At 43.6% G+C, this 21,249-nt stretch overlaps 1 protein-coding gene across 1 annotated transcript in view; it reads left to right on the top strand.

The window, feature by feature from the left end:
• cdh13 (cadherin 13, H-cadherin (heart)) overlaps nucleotides 1–21,249 on the top strand; it is a 487,795-nt gene that overhangs the window by 187,505 nt on the left and 279,041 nt on the right. Inside the window, exon 4 of the mRNA XM_072694879.1 lies at nucleotides 15,969–16,088. Coding sequence (XP_072550980.1) covers nucleotides 15,969–16,088 — 120 coding nt within the window. The remainder of the gene's footprint in view (nucleotides 1–15,968; nucleotides 16,089–21,249) is intronic.

Raw genomic sequence — 21,249 nt, 5'->3', positions numbered from 1 at the left:
CTTAGGCTTGGTTGGTATAATGGTATTACCGTATCATTTCGGTTCTGCCTCAATATAGTACATGGCCAAAAACTCTCCATGTGCATTTAAGAGAGCTACAGGCTGGGGGCGCTGTGGGAGCTCACTAACTAGCGATGCCACTGTACTTGTGAGTTTGGCGACATGCTGAGTTTGTGTAAAAGGATCCTAATGGTCTCTTAAATGTGCCTGAAAACAGTGGAAAACACTCCTAAGACCACTCACTCGACTCTGAATCTTTAGTCAGCTGGGACACGATCTGTGCTGTGGTATTTGCCTGGCTAGCTAACTTATCCAAGCCTAGATAGCCGACTACGAGTCTAAACACGGCAGAACGTGTCGCCCGACTTTGCGCTTTCAGAGATCAAGTGATTTGGGCCTTAGTTAGCTAGAATACGGTCCAGACAGAAGGGTGTTTGGCCTGCTAGCTTGCTAATCAGTGCCTTCATAGCCGTCTACAAGTCCGAACACGGCAGAACCCGTCTCATCTTGCTTTGCGTTTCCTGACTTTCAGAGTTGTTTGCAGATGCATGGCTTGCCTAGATAGCCCACTACAAGTCCAAACATGGCAGAACCTCATTTCGTTCTGGGCTGTCTGATACTTGGTGTAAGTATAGAAGTGCTAGCTAAGCAAACCCCCCTCCCTGCATAATACTGTATACCATGGTACTATGTTGAGATGGTATGACGATACAACTGTACAGGGGCTAGACAGCAGTGGGTGCAACTTTGAAGTAGCTGCATTCATTAGAAGAGATCAGAGATGTCCACAAACATTTGAACATAAATTGTATTATAGGTCAAATCCATGCAGGTTGAGGGCCCCCTAGGGGCTAGGTCCACTAAGCCAATGCTCATTAGGCCAGGCTAGGAATCAGTGCTGACATCTGAATTAACCCCTTGTGTGCTCTTACAGCAGACAAACTATAGAGCTTTCTACAGCATGTGGGTGACATGCAGGACTTAGCTATGTTTATACATGTACGCTACACTGCCCACTCTCTGTGAAAGAAATAGGGCATGGCCTTCACTCTCATTACGGTCAGCATTGGCAAACTCTCGGTCTCACTTTCTGCCTCTTTATTGCCCTTCTTTACCACCGCCTTTCTTCTTTTTATTCAAATTCCCAAGCAGTCTCTTTCTTTCCAGCCACTCACCCATGCCTGGTCAAGTGTCAGAGACATCGAGCCGACCCCATTCCAGCCTCTGATGCCTCTCAGGGTCGCTGACTCTGACTTGATTAAAAGCTTTCCCAGGCCTGTCTTGGGCGATTGGTTCCTCCCTGGTGATTAGAGACACAGGCGGTTCCTGATCTCTGGAGCAGGTATCCCTGTGGTGCCATCCCTCCAGCTCCAGGTTGGAGCTCCTAATGAAGGACTGCTGGAGCTTCTTGCATGACATCGCTTCTTCTCTTGCTGTCTGCTGCTCTTAGTCGTTCGTTCTCCGTTCCTTATTGTTTCAGAAGAGATGGATGTTCATTGAAAGCCATTGAAAGACCTTCTTAATAGCAAGACGACAAACACCGCAGCAATAAACAGTACAGTTTCTGCCGTTGTCCTTGCGCACTGCGACCCAGACACGACCCGCCTGTTGAGTTGCCTCATTCTCTTTTACAAAACCTGCATTGGTATGCTGCTCTTAGCATTCAGGGCCGCTCTCCTTGACGACAAAAGGCGGAGGAACCATCTCGCAGCTTTTCACGCTTTGCCGCGAGTTCCACGTAAGCCACTCGTGGCAGTAATAGCTTTGGCCGAGTGATTGGCGCAAGCAGGGAGAGCTGGATTAGAATAGCCGTGCGTGAAGAGGCAGAATTAAGGCATGGAGAAAGGCCTCATTATGGATCATATAGCCTGTAATCACTGTCAAGCACAGCTACAAGGAAAAAAAAAAGAGAGAAAGAAAGGAAAGCAGGTTCAAAGCCATTGGCCTTCTTTCAGCTGTAAACCATCCAGTGACTGGCTGAAAAAATAAAGTGCGAGTTCTAAATGCAGTATTTGGCCTAATTGCCAGTTTTATTGCGCTTTGATTATTGATAAGTGTGAGAGGAAATAGAAAAATGTTTTTATGGGCCCCAGAGGCCAGCACAGTGATGGGAGCTGCTGAAGAGGCAGGGCTCTGATAAATGGAGGCTATTATGAGGAAACTGAGAATTCACGGCATAATTCACACTCCTCTGCCCAAGATCAATATAGGAATTAATGAAAGAACAGATTTCAATTGAAAATGCATGCAGGAGACACACAGGCACTGTAGCTTTTCATTTTTCTCAGGTTCTGTTGTGTGGAAGGAGAATACCTTGCCTTTCCAGGCGAATGAATAGAAAGCAGAATGTGATAATAGCACGAACAAAGGCCTAAATCCAGAACGGAAATGCTTATTTATGAGCCTTTGTCAATTCTTTGGCATCTAACGTGCTACAGAGATGAGATGATTCCAGAACAAATGAGAACATTGAGTCTCCCTGGCCTTTTTGCCTTTTTCTCATCCTCAGCTTGCATTACACCTCGTAGGGATGGTAAGCAGAGGATGACGTGATTAGCCGTGCTGATTATGTTGTAAAATGCTTCTAATTCTAGGCCGGTTTCTTGACTTCCAGAGTTGTTTGCAGATGCATGGGTTGACGCAGGGGTGGGGAACTCCTGATTCAACCAGCTGTTGATTGGCAGTATTAGGCGATTATGCTAAAGCAAGGAATGCTGGACTCCAGCCCTCGGTTCCTCTAATATGCCTAGTTGTTGCGCACCTTATTAGGAAGACCTGTACACTTCCTCAGTCTTGCAATGTTACCAATTTACCAATCATAGGCATAGAACTGAAGTCTCTAGAGTTTCCTCAAAATGCTATAATAGAGAAAAGCATCCAGTGAGCGGCAGTTGAGTTGAATAGCCAGGACTGATTGGAGCTGTAGAAAGCCTACAGTAACTGCACTCTGTACAGAAAACCGCTCTGTACAATTTTAGTGAGCAGATAAGCATCTCAGAGTGAACAGCAACACGTCCAACCTTGAGGTGGATGGGCTACAACAGCAGAAGACCCCGCCGGCTTCTGCTTCTGTCAGCCAAGAACAGAAAGCTGAGGCTGCAGTTATGAATTATATTCAAAATTATGAACCCATGCTTGGCATGAATTATTTTAACCACACAAATGCACTAAATTGACAAAAGTATTGGGACACCTAGTCATTCATTTATACTTACAAAATTATTAAATTATTATTCAAATAAAGTAGCCTGCTTTTGTTGCTGCTAGCTTGTCCAGGAAAGTCGTTCCATCAGATTTTGGAGCATTGCTGTGATTTGATTGCATTCAGCAACAAAACCCTTTTTGAGGTCAGGATGAGGTCACCCCATCCCTAAGTAGGAGATGAAGGACCATCCATCATTCTTTATACCCTTCTAGCTCTTGCCTAGCATTAGGCTTGGTGCCAAAAGGTTCATATTTTGTCTGCTCCAGAGAGTCCTATTCCATTGGCAGTATTTCTTTTTTGCTACAGGGACGTCTGTGTCAGCAATGAGTGCAACTTAAAGTAGCTGAATCCATTCATTAGAAGGGATACCCAACCCCAAAACACCTAGCACATAGCACTCAAACTTGTCAAAACCTGGTGATATCAATATTGCGAAGGCCAATGTTGTGATGAAGATCTCCAATCTCCAACCCTATCTCTCAGAAATTCTACTCTATCAGAGCTAGAAGTATTTGATTGAACCCAACATGACCTACACACTATGAGTTTGGTCAGTTGTGGTCACGTATGGTCAGGTTTGGTCATTGTTTCTCAAATACTTGTTTTATTTGGGCTATTTTTTCCCAACTACAAACCTTTGGGAGACTTCCAGTGGGTCCCTCTTGTTGTCACGATGGTGACCAGTTGAGGCCCTAATGTTTAATCCAATAAGTCAGACCTAGGCAGTTTCTATCTTGCCTGACAGATATCCATACTTGGAAAGTTTGTCAGGCTATGTTTATGGTCCATCATTTCTTCTCCAAGTTTCTGCTGAGCCTTGACTTTTTTGGCTTTTCTAGCTCTCTGACCCAGAACTGCCTCTTGTAAAGTTCAGCGTGTGCCCTGCCACTCATCCCTGCTCATCCCTCTCTCCCTCCATCTGTACTGTGTGCCGTCCTCCTTCCATCTGCACTGCATGCTGTCATCGTGTCAGTGGGCCACGGGGGCAGTGTCTGTCCTCATGTCCTTAATCCAGTTCCCCTGTCAGTCCCTCTGTCAATAATGTGCTGTTTAGCAGCTGTCTCATGACACTGCTATGAACAGGTCAATAGTGTATTTTACTCCCTCTCTCTCTCTCTCTCTCTCTCTCTCTCTCTCTCTCTCTCTCTCTCTTTCTCTCTCGCACGCCCTGTCAGAGCAGGCATAGTTGAGATAGGGTGCAGTACCTGGGTACCCACTGCTCTGAAGCTGGAAATATGCAATGCAAATCCGTGTCTCAGCCTGATGCTCTGGCTCCACTCCCTCTGTGGAAAAATGAAACGTCAGAAATGAGTAATGACACGTCTCAATATAGCAGCCAGCAGCGGAGTGGCAGAACTGACAAGGACGGGACACTGCTCCTGCACTCGTTCCCCTCACAGTTACCGTACTGAAGGAAATAGATACGTGATGACTCAGGAAAACAGAGCGAGCGCTACGTTCCAGCTGTGGGCTTAACAATCTAAAGAATGATGGACGGGACCTGTAGAAAACTGTGTTCAGCCTGGGACCAGTTTTGGCACTGTGAAAGAAGAGAATTATAACTGGTTATAGATGCTTTTGGTGGGCTCTGGTGGGCTCTCAGACTGGTCTAAGCTATCTAGCTCCATACACGAGCAAGCTACCATGCAACTGTTTGTCGGGACACCTTGTGACCAGTAAACTTTTTAAACTTTTTTTACAGTAGCAATTCTTTGGGATTGCATATGATGGGCTTGTCTTAGCTTTCCATAACCATGGTTCACCAATTGTCCTTCATTGGAGCACTTTTTGTACATACTAATTACAGCTTAACCTGGATGCCGTTTTGGAGATGCTCTGACCCAGTCGCCTGGCCTTCACAATCTGGACCTGGACCTCAAAGATCCTGTTTCTTGGCCTAAAACATTGGCTCTAATGCCAGAATGCATCTGCATGAAAACTAAAGTTCAATAGTTCTAGCGTTTGGTTATTAATAACCTGTAGAGGTTTAAGATTGGGTGGGAGTCATCAAAGATTGTGATCAATGAGCTGCTATTTGTGCCTTACAACTTTAAAGGGAAGGGACACACTGAGGCCCTCTTGACGAAGAATAAGGCTGATTTTCTAAAGAATGGAAATGAATCACAAATTGGCGGAGCATGCGGCTAAGCAGCGCTCATGGGAGTATCATTAACTCGAGTGCTGGTTTCATAAATTGTATCCTAGCCCTCCTTCAGAAGCAGACAAATGCAACCTTCATCACCTAAAGCCAGTCAGGAATGGCGAGCGTACACACACCTTTCATTTGACAAAATACGTTCAAGTGGGTGGTAGCCGTATTAGCCGTTTCTTCAGCTTTTGTAAAAAGCAGCCTTTTGAGGAACGGTGAGCAGAATGCGGAGCAGTGCCGTGCCGCCTGCAGCTTCACAGAGCGAGTGTATTGGTGCTCACACACCACTAATCTCCCAGCCTCGCTATCAGTTATTAATGAGACCTCCAAGTCTCTTATAGAGCTGGGAGAGGCAAAGCCCAGCTGATTGTGCCACTGTAATTTACGAACAGGAAACATTAAAGATTCATGATGGCCCTCTCTCTGGGATGTCAACCGGGTCTATACATCAGCAGGAGAAAGACGAGGGCTGCCAGTCCTGATCTGGGATCTGTGACCCATCCTTGAGGATATAAAAGAGGAGGAGTAGCAGAAGAGTTCATCAATAACACCAGTGTGGTCTCCCACGGCGTCTCCGAGTTCCATCGCCGTTTCCTGCGCCTCTCGTCATCGCTCACCTCTCTCGGGCGACGGCACTGACAGAACTGTTTCATCTTCGCTGTGGTACCCGTCACTCTCTTTCTTGTGCCTTTTTATCTAGCTGCTGAAAATAATATAAACTTCCATTACGCCGAGAGATATTGCTCAGCTTCCTAAGGACATCAGAATGGAGCAGCAGCCAAGGTGAATCACACTCCGGGATTGATGTGGTGCCGTTCGGCCATGCCGGTCAAAAGAGACCAGCCAGAGGACACGAGGCAAATTGTAGGCTTTGCATTTTAAGAAGTTTAAGAGTTTTTACTTAATAGTTTCATCAGATAATTTCACAAGATAAACAGCCACATATTTGCTGCTATATTAACATACAATGATCAGCCATACCATTGAACCCCCCTGCCTAATGTTGTGTAGGTCCACAACAATGGTTAGGTAGGTGGTACATGTCAAAGTAACTGCTGCTTGAACCCAATATTTCCCAGCAGAACACTGACCAGAACATCATACTTCATCACACTTCACTGCCCAGGCCATCTTCATTCATTGCTCCCTGCTTTCAGAAGTAACCAGGACCCAGCATGGACACTCTGACTGGTTTGCAGCTATGTAGTCCTGTAATCGACAAGCTGCGATGGACCTGTGTGCTCTGACACCTTTCTGTATTCTATAGCCAGTACTAGCCTTCTCTGCAGTTTGTGCTTATAGTAGCTTCTGTGGGATTTGACCAGACGGGCTAGCCTTCACTCCCCTCAAGCATGAATGAGCTTTGGGTGCCCATTCACTGGATGTCCTTCCCTGGACTACTTTTGGCAGGTCCTAACCATTGCACTCCAGGAACATCCCACAAGACCTTTTGGAGAAGCTTTTGGAGACGCTGAAGCCATCACATCAACTTCAAGCACTGGTACTTAGCTGACTAGATAGATAAACTAACTGGTTTCCAGCAAATACACAAAAATGGATCTTTGAAGAGCTGTGTTTGAGGAACCTTTTAACATCTAAAGAACCTTAGCGTAACAGCGTGAAGGTGCACCAGCGTTGGTTTTGTTTGTTTTTCATGGAACCATACATCCAGGCCAAGTGCCATTTAAGAGCCTTGGAGTTTTTGGTGACTCATAGATTGTTGGTCCCTAAAAAATCAGTAGAGTGCCTGATATTCCAACCAGTACATGCACAAACTAGATGCATTTTGCTACACATGAGCCTAAATGCACAGTTTCTAATCCCCTCCCAGTGTTGGCTTTACTCAATTACACAACAATCCTCAGCTACGATTACAAGTTTGATCTTTATCCATGTAATAGCCCGCTCTAGAACAAGAAGGGACCACTCCGTAACGCTCCAGTCAACAGCCCCAGGGATTTTTTTTTACATGACATTTAAAACCTGCTTGCTGGTCTTGCTGGTGCGGCCCATCGGGAGGGGCAGAGGCCAGTGTGTTCTGGCCGGGTGCTTTATGTCTGCTCTCTTGTTCCCCTGCTGTTTTGGGCGTCGGCCTGCCCTCTGCGGCGGCTCTTCGGCCCGGGCAGCCAGCGTGTCCCGCACGTCGGGGTGACAGCGTGGGGCGCTGTAAACAAATGGCTTCATTCCTCTCCTCCTCCAGTTCCATGCTGTCTGTCATCCTGACAGCCGCTGGGCTCTGGCAACCTGGGACCCGGCAGTGCACTGCCAGCGCTGCTGCAGCCAGGCACGGGCACACAGCAAGGACAAAAACCCAGCCGGCTTCCCAATGCAAATTAATGCTCAGCCCGAGCCTTGCTGTTGTTTTTCCCCCTCCTCTTCCTCCTCCTCCTCCTCTACCCCACTAAAATGGTGTTATTTTAGTCAGAGACAATGAATGGCCTATCACTGGCTTTTTTTCTCCTTTTTGCACTCCTCAGCACGGGTCTGCTGCTTTTGTGAGTGGCAGGGGCACGGGTGTTACATGCTAGCGCAAAGTACAACAAAGCCAAATCAGAGAGAGGAAGGGAGAGATGGTGTAAGGGAGAGAGAGAAAGAGAGTGTGTGAAGAGAGCTTGTTAACCTCACACCGTTCATCACAATGTGACCGTATGAGCTGTAGTAGAGTAACATGGCTGAGTTTAGTGCATCAGTGGCTGCCAGATTCAATAGAGAGAGAGAGAGAGAGAGAGAGAGAGAGAGAGAGATGGGGAGAGAGAGTCGGGAGATATTTTGGAGAAAATATGATCAGATCTCAGACATCAGAGCAATGAAGCACTCACTTGCTGTTTCTACCACTGAGTAACTCTTACATTTTATCCTAGGGTGTTTCCTTGGGTGACCATATGACCTCTTTTTCCTGGACATGTCCTCTTTTTGGACTCTGCATCAGATTTATTGATTTCATGTCAGCATTTCCTTCTACAGTTGCACATAATCAAACAGTTAAACATGAAGTTCCTTAAAGATTAAAGAACCTCAGCACGAGATGTAGGTAGTAGACATCCAAGCAGCTTGTCCAAGCCAAGAACCATTTAGAAACCTGATGGTCTGATGGGATTTTAGATGAAAGAACCTCAGCATGAGGTGATAGGTTCTATACCCCTTTTTCCAAAACTGTACATTCCAGCCAATAACCATTTAGGGAGCTTTCTTTCTTTTTAAGACTGTGAGACATTGATAAAGTTGAAGATTGAAGACTGTGAGACTGTGATGGGACTGAAAAGTGAAGAACCTCAGCATGAGATATAGGTTATATACCCATTAAAGAATTTTCTACAACCAAGAACCATATAAGAACCTTAACCTAGACTGTAAGATGTTGGATCTGATGGGGTTGAATATTAAAGAATCTTAATACCCATTAAAAAGTTTTCTGAGAACTGCTTGTTCAAGCCAAGAACCATTTAGAAACCTGATGGTCTGATGAGATTTCTGTACTGGTTCTGTACCTAGCTTTTCTAGAACTGTACATTCCAGCCAAGAACCATTTAATGAACTTTCTTTCTTTTTAAGACTGTAAAACATTGATAAGGTTAAAGATTGAAGAATCTCAGCATGAGATATAGGTTCTATACCAATTACAGATTTTTTCTAGAACCAAGAACCATATAAGACCCTTTATTTTTTAACATTGTAAGACGGTGGATCTGATGGGGATGAATATTAAAGAATCTTAGCATTAGGTATAGGTTTAATACCCATTACAAAGTTTTCTGAGAACTGCATGTCCAGGCCAAGAACAATTTAGGTACCTTTATTTAATTAGGTCTGGAAAAGTTAGGTTCCACCTTCTTGCCACCACAACTGGTCTCTACGTACCTGCGTTTATATCCAACACTGGCCAAACTACTTCACAGATAACGAGAAAGCAGGAGAACTCCTAAGAACACAGAACAGTTCTAGATAGAAATTCTGTGATTTTGTATCGATGAAACCAAGTGGACAAAATATTCTGAACGGTCCAAAAGCATTGAGTTTCCAATCAATCAAATCAATCACACACAGTGATAGCAATAGTGACACACAAGCAGGACTGAAAACTGTCCAGTGAAATAATTAATTTGCCCTCATCGCTCAATGATTCTCCAAAATCTAAAAGAACGTCTTCTTCCTCGACAGTAGAGACAGTTACTCCAACAAAAGCAGGATAAACAATTTCAATACCCTTGATTTCATAGGAAACAATAAATGAGCAGGTGTCCAAATACTTTTTTTTCCATTTAATGTAGCATACAACATGCTTCTACTTACCTAAATAGCATAGTTAACCTAACCTAGTAGATAAAAAAGTTGACTTTCAGAAGAACATCTCCAGAAGCCTTAAGCCATTCAGCCTCAACATCAGCCCTGGCTAATTAGCCTGTACCTGCTGTGCTATGCTGTTAATTATTAAAGGCAGTTAAATGCCAGGTCAGAAGTCGTGGCGTAAGGATTTGAAACTAGGCTAGTAGGGTAGTTGGTGGTTGTACGCTTTCTATAGCAATGTCTTGAGGAGATCCTGCTTCCTAGCTAGTCCTGCAAGCCGTTACCAGGCCTCTCTAAAATGGAATTATGCTGGACAGCAGCGATAGCCTATCGGACACACAAGCAGGACTGAAAACTGTCCAGTGAAATAGTTCAGCCCTCATCGCTCTACAGCATTGTTGGACGGCACAGGTGACCTGGTTCTTTTCTTGGCGATGCTTAATCCGCAGCAGTTTGTAAAGTGGTGGTAGCTGGCATTGCATGTGTTGAAGGAGAAATGTGTTAGGTCTGTACTCTCCTAGTGTTGGGAGCATTGCTAGTGCTAGGGGGAGCTATGAAAGGGTGGCTAACTTGGCAGTAGCAAATAAGGAAGAAACAATGAAATATTAACAAAGTAAAAAAAAAAATGTTAAAGTTAAATGTAAAGTTATGTGCTCTGCCACAGTCCTACAACTTAGGCCTACTTAGGCCACAACACCCTAACCACCAGTGTCCCACCAGTGTCCCCTTTTTTTAAAAAAACAATATATGCTCCTCCTGACTCCAACTCTACCCCTTCTCATCTGTTTCTCTCTCTCTCTGTGTCTCTCTCGCTCTCTTATGCTTGGTCTCACTAGTGCATTTCAGAGGCATCAGTGTAATGAGTACAGAGGCATGCTGGGAGCTGCATGAGGCTCGTTCTATTAAAGTTAACACTGGGAAACTCACCTGCCAAAGAAGTGCCTCTGTGAGTCCAAAAAAGAGATTATTAGGGCTTTCTTAGTGATTCTGATTATGCTGAATGATCTCCCCCGTTGTTTGTAACACCGAACATGATCCTCAGAGATGAGGACAGGCTTTGTTCATTGAATTATGCCTCTTATTTGACTGTACTGGTGACATTTGCACAACAATGCAAATTCCGTTGATGTAGCAAGAGCTACAGAGGTTGAATCGGGTTCTGTTTTCTGGGTAAGAGATTTGAAGCTTCTTTCTTTTTGTTAGACCTCGTAAACTCCATCCATCAGATGTGGTTCGGTGTTGAGGATTAGACTATTAATGAACACTCTCTCACATACCTAAACTTCCCCTAGAGATGGCAGCGTGATCCATCCAACCTCTAAATGGATTGGCCCATCAGGAGTGCAGGGCCTAAAGGAAATGGGCCGGGCAGAAAGAAAGGGGCTAATGGATTAGGATGGGCACTCCATGTCTTCTGATGTCGTCTCACTAATTTGTTCTCTGTTTAATTCCCACGTCCCTCGGAGGTGTCTTCTCATCAACATGCTATAGTTTATAGCTTAATGTGTCGGATATTACACCTTGGCATGTGTTTGAGGGATAATCCCTGTGGTTAAATGTGGGAGGAGTGACGAGATACCTTACTTATTCCACACACTGGTTAGCGTTGTGTACACTTTCACCATCTCCACCTCCTTAAACCGGGTATGACAGTCAGATGTACCCTATCTGTTCAAATGTTTGTGGACACCCCTTCTAATGAATGCATTCAGCTACTTTAACTTGCACCTATTGCTGACACTAGTCCTTGTAGAGAAGTATTTTCAATAGAACAGGACTCTCTGGAGCAGATAAGCATTAACCTATTGGCACCATGCCTAATGCCAGGTGTGAGGTATAACCACAGAGGTATAAAAAAAGCCCCCCAGCATTGAGCTGTGGAGCAGTGGAACTGTGTTCTCGGAATAATGGTTGGTGCCCCATTCTTCAATCCTCAATTCTTTTGGTGGAGTGGGGACCATGCAACATCGTGACTTCACTAACAACTCTCTTGTCACTGAATGCATTTAAATCCTCACAGCAATGATTCTCCAAAATCTAAAAGAAAGCCTTCTTCCCTGGACAGTAGAGACAGTTACTCCAACAAAAGCAGGATACACAGTTTTATACCCTTGATTTCATAGGAAACAATGAAGGAGCAGGTGTCCGAATACTTTTTTTCCATTTAATGTAGCATACAACATGCTTCTACTTACCTAAATAGCATAGTTAACCTAACCTAGTAACTAAGAAAGTTGACTTTTACAAGAACATCTCCAGAAGCCTTGAGCCATTCAGTCTCAACATCAGCCCTGGCGGCTAATTAGCTGTGCTATGCTGTTAATTATTAAAGGCAGTTGAATGCCAGGTCAGAAGTCGTGGTGTAAGGATTTGAAACTAGGCTAGTAGGGTAGTTGGTGGTTGTACGCTTTCTATAGCAATTTCTTGAGGAGGTCCTTCCTCCAAGCTAGTCCTGCAAGCCGTTACCAGGCCTCTCTAAAATGGAATTATGTGTCTCTGGACAGCAGCGATAGCAGGAAGGATGCATTGGCCTCGAAAATGTGATAAAAGAATATTTGCCAACAGAATGAAGCAAGTACAACTCTCAGAAGTACTCATGAGATGACATTTACGGCTCTGACTTACTGAGTTATCACTTCACCGAGTGTAAGAGGCAGAATAGAAAGTCCCAAGGGAGAGTTTTGGTGGGAAATTGTGGTTATTTTTTCGGGTCACTGAGTCCTGAGTGTGTTGACAGCTCTATCATTTTACTGTGCCTTTTAAACCCTGTGCCTTACAAGCATAACACAATTAGTATCACATTTTCTGTGCAGTTTAGGGGATCACAGTACACTGAGGCCTCTATTCCACCACAGGGCCAAATGCTTACTAAGGTCTACCAGGTCAGGACCAGAAAGTGCTCACACACAGAGTCTCGTAATAATTATGCGTCAGATTCGTTCTTTAGTGTTTCACTACAACTGCAAGGCTAATGTCGCTGGCTAATGCTAGCTAACTTACTGAAGCTGTAAATGATCGTGTCAGCTGTCCAGTTTAAGGAGGCCATATAATAGAAGTAGTATGCCCGATAATGTTGGAATGAACTGACCGAGGTTTGACGTGAGTGTGTGACGACTTCAGCATGCAGTTAGCACTATGCTATTAGATAGCTATGGCCGATGGCCTGGCATAAAAGGTAATATGGGGCCCCGTCTTACACCTGGCACATCACATCTTACACACTGCCAACAGTCTATTTTTACGCCGTCCAGCTACGTTGTTTAAATAGCAATGGTGCTTGTGAATATATCTACGCTGTTGGGTGTGGTGGTGGTCTCGATGAGGTGTGTTCAGGAAAATCTTTGGTGTATTGCTATCTTGGCAATGGAAAACACAGGAGCTCCACTGACTAAAAACAGCGTAGGCAGATGTCAGCAGTCTGACGTTCATTGCTCTTGGCAGTGAATTGCCAACATGTGTTCACCCACACTTTGCACCATTGAAATAGCAATCCACCAAAGTCAGACCGCACCTGGCTCTTAAAGGGAACGGCGAGTGACAAGCTTATTTGGTTTATTGCATGTTATGCCCAAAACACACCTATGAATAATTCTTAGTACATGCCTTTTGCATGTTTCGAGCAATAGGTGTACCTTTACCGTTGTTACGATAGCAAAGACACACTGACATGCCCTAAATCAAGCAGCACAGTGCGCCAAAATATGGCCCATACAGTCACAAAAACATGTACATTGTCCAGCACAGCTGTTACAAACAACATCTGAGCATAGCGGCTAGGCCGTGCTAATGCTACACTAGCGATGTTGGATGAGGCCTGTACTCGTTGTACTCTAGCTATTCTTATTAGTCTTATTTGATGTCTTCACCACTTTCTGTGGTGACTCAGCTCGGTTTGCAAGACACTGAAACTCAGAACCATTCGGCCCTGTTGTGAAAAGAGGCCGGATTGTTTCATTTCGGACCCAGTTTAAGTACATATTGCGACTGCATTAAGACACATTTTGCACAGCGCCTTCTCATCTCATTGTTCATACACCTGGCCTTGGCCCTGGGCTCGTTGGTGACGGCTCATCTGCGTACACAGGCCTCCAGTGTGGCATGATTGCGATACCTTTGCAGTCCTCTGTTTTACAATATCATGTTTCTTTTTCCTGTTGTCGGATGTTGGGAGTCGTTATGGGCTCGTTTCGGAGCCACTTGGCTGCCCAGGGCAGAACTAACTCGCATGGGTCACTGCCTCCATGCTAATGTATTCCGTTTCAGCATGGCATCGATGCCATGAGTGACAAATATAATTTGCGCTGCCACCTCAAAGGCCTGAAAGGGTCTAATTGCATCAGTGCTGACAAAGAGAAAGGAAACGAGAGAGCAGAACGCAGCCAGAAAGTGAGAAGGTTTCCAAAGTGCTGACAGGAGAGCAGCTGATTGCTTGACTTATTGAATTTAGATGCAAATAAACTCTATTAGACACGTACAGTCGCACGCAGTCTCCACAAACAACGTAAACAGACTGTAAACAGTGGATTGAGAATTCTCCATTTCTCTTTCACTCCAGGTTCTAGGTATAGTTCTAAGGTTTTTATGTAGGCCTCAGTTTGGCCTAAAAATTACATTCAAAACCTATGACATATTAAAGCACTCAGGGCTGCTCCAGATGATGGTCACCCTCTAATGTTTCACTTTCTTGCATTGTTCAGCTTCTCCAGCATTTTCGCTCTCTTTTCATTCTTTATCTGCAGCACTTCTTCCATGGCTCCCAGCCTGGCGCACTAGGGGAGGCTTTTGCAAACACTTAGGAAGTCCATTAGGAAGCTGACGGCTGCAGAACAATGGGCCCTAGCAGGACATTATTGGCTTTGTTTAAGCTTCTGTGAATGGAAAGCACCTTTTAATTGCACGCTCTTTCAGACGGCTGGTGAGCTAGGCGGAGAAGAGCAGCTGAAACTGGAGAACTGGCTTTAATGACCGCTCTTAATGACCTAGACGAGCTCATTGATTGGGGAAAAAAGACCAGGCACTGTGGCCTGACAACTGTTCTGTTGAGCTATAGTGAAGACTGGAAGGTAGAAGAGGTTTCTTTGAGCAAGGGGAGGATGTACATTGGCCAAAATGAATAGACCTAATGGAAGGCAGCCTGGGAAGAGAGTGGCCGTAATGTCTGGACTCGTGATAGCTCAGAACGAACAGATTCTGAAATCGAGTAGCATCATGATCATTGTGTTTCTTCTAAGTGAAGGATAAAAGACTCCTTGTAGGCCAGCAAGATAATTTAACTTTCGGCACAATCACCTTCCTGTCCTCAGAGACATGTGGGACGCCAGTAGTCCATGTTAGCCAGTTTGGTCTAGAATATCCTGGAGACCTTTTTATTTTTGCCACTGCTGGTAGACCTGTATGACCATAAGCTTTGATACAACTGCAAATTCAGCTACTGCCTTCACACTGTGTCTTTTGGCACACCCAAATGCAATCACTCCTTTTTAACATCTGCTTTGTGACACAAGGTGACTAATTTGTTGTCCTGGGAGCTTAGTGCAATATTAAACATCTGTATGTTTAATGCCTTTACATTAAAATGATGTGTTGCTGTCCATGTATCTCCAAAATGGTGCCTTGGCAGAAGAAGGCAAAATATCTCTTAACTTTGAATGGAAGTCCGTGTAAAATAAGAGTTTATTACAAGTAATTTAGAGCATTTCTATTGGTCTATTCACCCAGAATTATTGACACAGGATATAGAGCAGCTACAGGGTTCAAATCATGGAGAAAATTAAAAATGGACAAAAAAGAAGAGACATATTTTTCATTGGACAGCAGCAATATTCTGTGTTTTATAGTGTATATATTGTCACTCACCTTTACACTTGTGTGAATGTGATATTTATGACTATGAATGACTATTTAATTTGATTTGATTTGATATTAAAAACATTCCCTCTAGCTCAAATCTAGATATCACAAGGATATTGTCTTAGTCTTATTCACACCTTTATACAGATGGTTAATTTATCTTATCTGTAGTCCTTATAGTCCTCTATGGTGATAGTTCTTGAGTTCAGGTTGTTGTAATGAGCTTGTGTGTGTGGGGGTGCATGTGCTTGCTCAACAACATCATGATAATTCTAATTATATTAGGTTAAGATTCTAACGCTACGTCTGTGCTATTTTAAGTGTTTAATTGAGCTGGAAATGGTAGTTAGATTTTACAATCTCTGTTCCAAATGCTCAATGATGTGCTTTTTAAAGAAAGTTAGAGAAAACATCAGAAATAATATGTTTTAATTGTGGACTGTGCTCTCTTCTTTCTCTCTCTTTCTCACTGGTGTATAGGAGATTATGGGTCTTGGAGATATAGCACCATACAGGACAAAAAGGTCGCTGCTGGTGCCGCCCATGTTTGTGCCTGAAAACCAGCGTGCCCCGTTCCCCAGGTCCATTGGAAAGGTAAGTGTGACTCACACACAGCCTACGACATTCCTCCAGCATGAGCGACTAATACCGACTGCTGGTTTCCATTGCTTATTGTTAGAGCTTTTGATACAGTTGTGGTTGGGGGTTTACATGCACTGATAATGGACAATAATCATGGCAGTGTTGGGTTTTTAAACTGTCCTTTCCTGGGGCAGAATGAGCAACAATATACACATTTGTTTGGATGGGTGGTCATGTCTGTACATACAGGCTCAAAGAAATACACCCAGCACACCTAATATGTGGTTAAATATCCTTTTGCAAATTGACCAGACACTTTTGATCGCCATCAACAAGCTTCGGGCAGAATTCGTTTGGTGGGATATTCGATAAATTTTCTACACTGAATTGCTTCGGTTCAGTTAAATGTGTTGGTTTTCTGGCACAGACCCAACTTTTAAGCAAAGCTCCCATATTTTCAATTAGGTTGAGGTCAGGATTTTGGGAAGGCCTTTTAAAAAGCTTAATGTTAGCCTGGAACGTCTATTCCACAATATCAGTGGCTCATTGGGTCACTGTTCTGTTGGAACACCAAGTTGGAACCAGTCATGTTCCATAACTAGATAGTCCTACATCTTAGGCTTGGGCAATTAATCAAAAATTAATCAAAACTGAAATTCAGAACCTCAATCTTGCCCATGGTGGTTATTTAGATTATTTTAATTTGTGTAGTCCCATGACTCCACCTTGTCTAGTCTCCAGCATGGAAGCAACATGGAGGAGAACTGAAACACCACGCCAACATAACAACTCCAGCAGCTTACATAATTGTTCCCTAATCGTAATTGAGGTCAAATGTTAAATGAATTGTGATATTAATTAGCATTGCACCTTCTTTATTAGTCCATTTACTTTATATTTGCAATATACCAATTCCCCTGGCAGCAAAACAGCCCCAACGCAAGGTGCTCCCACCACCTTGCTTAACAGTTGGTCCAGTATCTTTGCCCGTGGCCACTTTCTTGGCAGCCTCTCAGTAGATGGAGATGTAAAGGTTATTGGGCTGTAAACAGTGACACTGGTGTTCCAGTAGCTTCCATGGCATTTGTGCACCAAATTGTTTTGTTCTATTAAAGATGTATGTTGTCACTCATTCTGCCCCCCCCCCCCCCCCCCCCAAAAAAAAAGGTCAAAGAAATCATTGAAAGGTCATTGATTGAACATTTCCATTCCATTAATGTCCATGATGAGCATACGTAAACCTCCGACTATATCTGTGGGTGCACACCTTTTTCAGTAAATTGGACAGTCCAGATGTTTTCAGTATTAAAGGTCATTTACAGAGTCATGTGTTATTATTTTGTTTTGCTTTCCAAGTTTTTTAACCTAATATGAGCCGATTGGTTCAGTTGACTTCAATGACTACTGCCACATGGCTTTAAATCCTCGAACCAGAGGGTGCTGTTATAATCAGGTCACCTCCTGAAAAAATAAATAATGAAATAATAATAGTAAAATCAGCCTCATTTGAGTCACATTGAATATTTCTCTTCTTTGCTGCAGGCCCTCTTGGCCAGTGTCATAGCTATTAGAGCGAATAAGGGGAGAAAGAAATGAGAACCAAGCTGACGCTTTCCGAACTAATGCTTCTCTCAGGAACACCATCTAAAAGCAGGGCTATGCCTTGTCCGATTTATTGCTTTAGACATACTGCTCCAGGTCTTTAGTCTTTAATGAGAGCCATTCATAGCATGCTTGATACCGTAAAAGTGTTCAAATCATGGAAAACCACATTTTTCGACATTTTTTTAGTATGACAGTTAATGTATGATTCAGAAGGTACCCTTAGTCACTCCACGGTCCATGTAGTTTATATATTGACTAAACATTTATAACTATATTCTATTTGTAGATTATTCAGCACGTTCCCATTATGGCTGTGAGGAGTGATTATAGCCTGGATTGCATATTGAACAAGGCAGCCAATAAGAACACAGTTTATTTACATATACCAGCCTAAAAGATGCCATAGAGAGAATGCATGAGAATATGAGAATAGCCCGTTATAGCAACTAAAAACACTGTAATTATTCCAGAGTCTTAATGGATAGTGTTCCTGTCCTCTCATTGTGTCCTCTCAGTGCAATGTGCTGTTAGCAAGCTGAAGCAATTGTAGCAAGCTAGACTTTAGCCTTCCCCCCCACTTGCTTCCCCAGGTTTGGCTTTCTGGTAAAAAATATCTGGTACTTTTCTTTCTGATGTGAGTTTAGCTCCAGTTTGGTTCAGCTGAGGTAGTCCAGTTTTTTTTTGTTTTGTTTTGTTTTGTTTTTTTCCGAAAAAAAAAAAAACAGAAGATGGAAAGTGAAGATGTGAAGATGGTAAAAGCCATTTGGCCAGTTAGCGTTTAGCCAAGTGTAGCTCTCTGTTTTCTACCCCAGCATTTCGCTGGGTTTTGAGTAGGTTTGTACATGTGTTGTTACTGGGACCCAGTAGTGTTTCCCATCTAGGCCCCATGTGCAGTGTATAACCCCTCCTGGTCCCATCACTGACCCTAGTGGGCATCCATTTGTGGAGCCAGCGGGTATCCCATGGCCAAAACTTACTGGTTCCCAGGTGGGCTAACCACACAGGCCCCACATGAGCAAGTTATCTGTGCTTCTGAGGATAATGGCACAGGGAAAGCTGCGGTCACTTGGCCTCGTTTATATAGTGACCTGTATTCCCATAGCTAGCAGATTCCAGAGGTGATGAGCTGCTCTCCAGAATCAACACCGCCATATTCTTCTGAAGTCGGCAGCATGTTTTAGCGCTTCACCAGCTTTGACTAGGGCCTTCGCTAGTGGACGAAGTTTGTGTAATTATGTAATGTGTAAATATATAAAACGATTTATGCTAAGGAGGTTAGGAATTGGCCTGTTTTCAAGCTCTGTTTTGGTTCTTTTGAATTTGCTTTTGAAGAGGCAACAACATCTGTTTAATTTCTGGTCAGATTAATTAGACATTTAAAGAATGAGTACAAGACTCAATAAGAGGTTCTTATATGTGTGCATGCTTGTCTGACTGCACACATCCGAGTGTATGAAGAAAGGTTAATGCACTGCTGCGTCAGTACCGTACTGGCTGTGTAATATACGTGCAGGTCATGTATGACACACGTGCAGGATCATCCCTATTATGCAGTTTGGTTGCCTGGAGCACAGCGGAAGGGATGAAGGAGAAAATGAAAAAAGCATCAGCAGCCGCTGAGCTGCATACATATGGGGTAATGTAGAAAAGCACTGAAGGGGAAGAGGCACCTCAGTGCCGTAGCCAGGTTTCATGGTGTGACAGACGCATGGGCAGGCAATTGTTGTAATGGTTTGTAATGTTGTCCTGTGATGCCGGGCCCCTTGAGGGGACAGTGAAAGGGTAGCTGGAATTACTTAAAAGGTGTTTTTCTCGGAGGGTACAGAGGCGATTGCATCAGTTGAACGCTGAGTGCTAATAATGGTGGCTCCCACTAGTGTAGCGGTGCATGTATGCAGGTATACAGCACATACCCACCTCTGAAGAGAATGACTCACTGTATACGGATACAGTATACCCATCTGCAAATAGTGAGATACCTGCCAATGCGCACAACAAAGCACTGGCTCATCCAATCATGTGTGTTATAACCGGCACACGCAGTCCGTGATGTGTTGTGAGGCTCTACAGTCACTGATTAAACTATATATAATATAGTGATGTAAAGCTAGCTGGCTAAGTAGCTCATTCATGACAGTGCTAAAGCTGGTTCTGTCGACGATGCAAGAACAGCAACAGCCACGTGTGATCATATTCTCTCAGTCATTAATTCCTTTGTTTCATGAGACACTTTTAATACCTGCCTAAATACCTGCCCAAACTTACAAGAGCTTAGGATTGAATATACCATATGGACAAAGATATTGGGACGTCTACACGGTACACCTACAGTAGCTTTTCTGACATCCTATTCTAAGTCCATAGGCATTAATATGTACTTGTCCCCCCTTCGCAGCTCTAATAGCAAGTTTGAAGCTCTTTTATGTGCCTCAGCACAGCACTCTGTAACTTTACATGGTTTGACACTTGGTGGCTGAGTTGCTCTCTGTGGATCCTAAATGCTGCCACGTCTCAATAATACCACTCTCAACCACACTGGAATTCAGTGAGCTCTTTAGAAACACCCATTCTTTTGTTTCTTATGTGTGGAAAGGCAGACTGCATGGCTGGGTTCTTGATTTTACACACCTGTGGCAAAGGGACTGCATGAAACACCTTAATTCAATGGTTAAGAGGTTTGTCCCAATACTCTGTCTATATAGTGGAGGTTTAAGGAATTATTTAGAAGTATATTTTAAGTAAATATAGTCTGGAAATCTTCAAAAGTTGGCACATGATCATGAAAGTTACCTAATAAGTTACACAATAAGTATTTATACTTTATGTATCACAGTTGTTCTTTACATTATGTCAGAATTTCATGATGAATGGACCAGTTGCAACAGGTAATACAATCTTTTTTAGATGGACTTTCATTGAAAGTTAAGAAGGTTTTGTTCTGCTCCTGTTAAACTGACATTTTTGATATACAGTGCCTCCCACTCCCAGTCTACTAGCGAAAGCCGTTCCCCAAGTAAAGCTGCAACACAGTAAAAAGCAACAGCCACTTTGGGAGAATATGGCATTTTTTAAACTTGCCAGTCATCAGGATAGGGGCAGCTACGAAAATCAGACCTTTCCTGTAAGCAGCGTCCGCAGAAGGGGGGCTCAAACTTGGCCTGCAACAAAGCAAACAGGGATTCCTGCTAATGCCAGCCACTTACAACCTCTTCTCTCCATCGTCCACTCCTTTAAAATCAAACTGGACTACCATAGCTGAACCTAACTGGAGCTAAACTCACATCAGAAGGGAAAGCACCAGCTAATTTTTATATCTGTAAGATTCGAGAAGTCCAAACCCGGGTGGACGAGTGGGGACAAGGCTAAAAGCTTACCAGCTACAGTCTTTTTTAACTTGCTAACAACACATTGCACTGAGAGGACACAATGACAGGACAGCAACACTATCTTGGAAATTACAATGTTCTTGTTACAGTGCCAAAGACAAAGCTATGCTATGGTACGCTAGGCTGTGCTTTGCTATGTGGCTGCTGTGAGCTGACACCATTGCCGTTAACCAGTCAATACAAGCAGA

The sequence above is a fragment of the Salminus brasiliensis genome, chromosome 13, assembly GCF_030463535.1.
Source record: "Salminus brasiliensis chromosome 13, fSalBra1.hap2, whole genome shotgun sequence".
NCBI lineage: Eukaryota > Metazoa > Chordata > Actinopteri > Characiformes > Bryconidae > Salminus > Salminus brasiliensis.
Note: the sequence above shows the minus strand (reverse complement) of the source record. Positions and strands in the feature narration are given on the sequence as shown.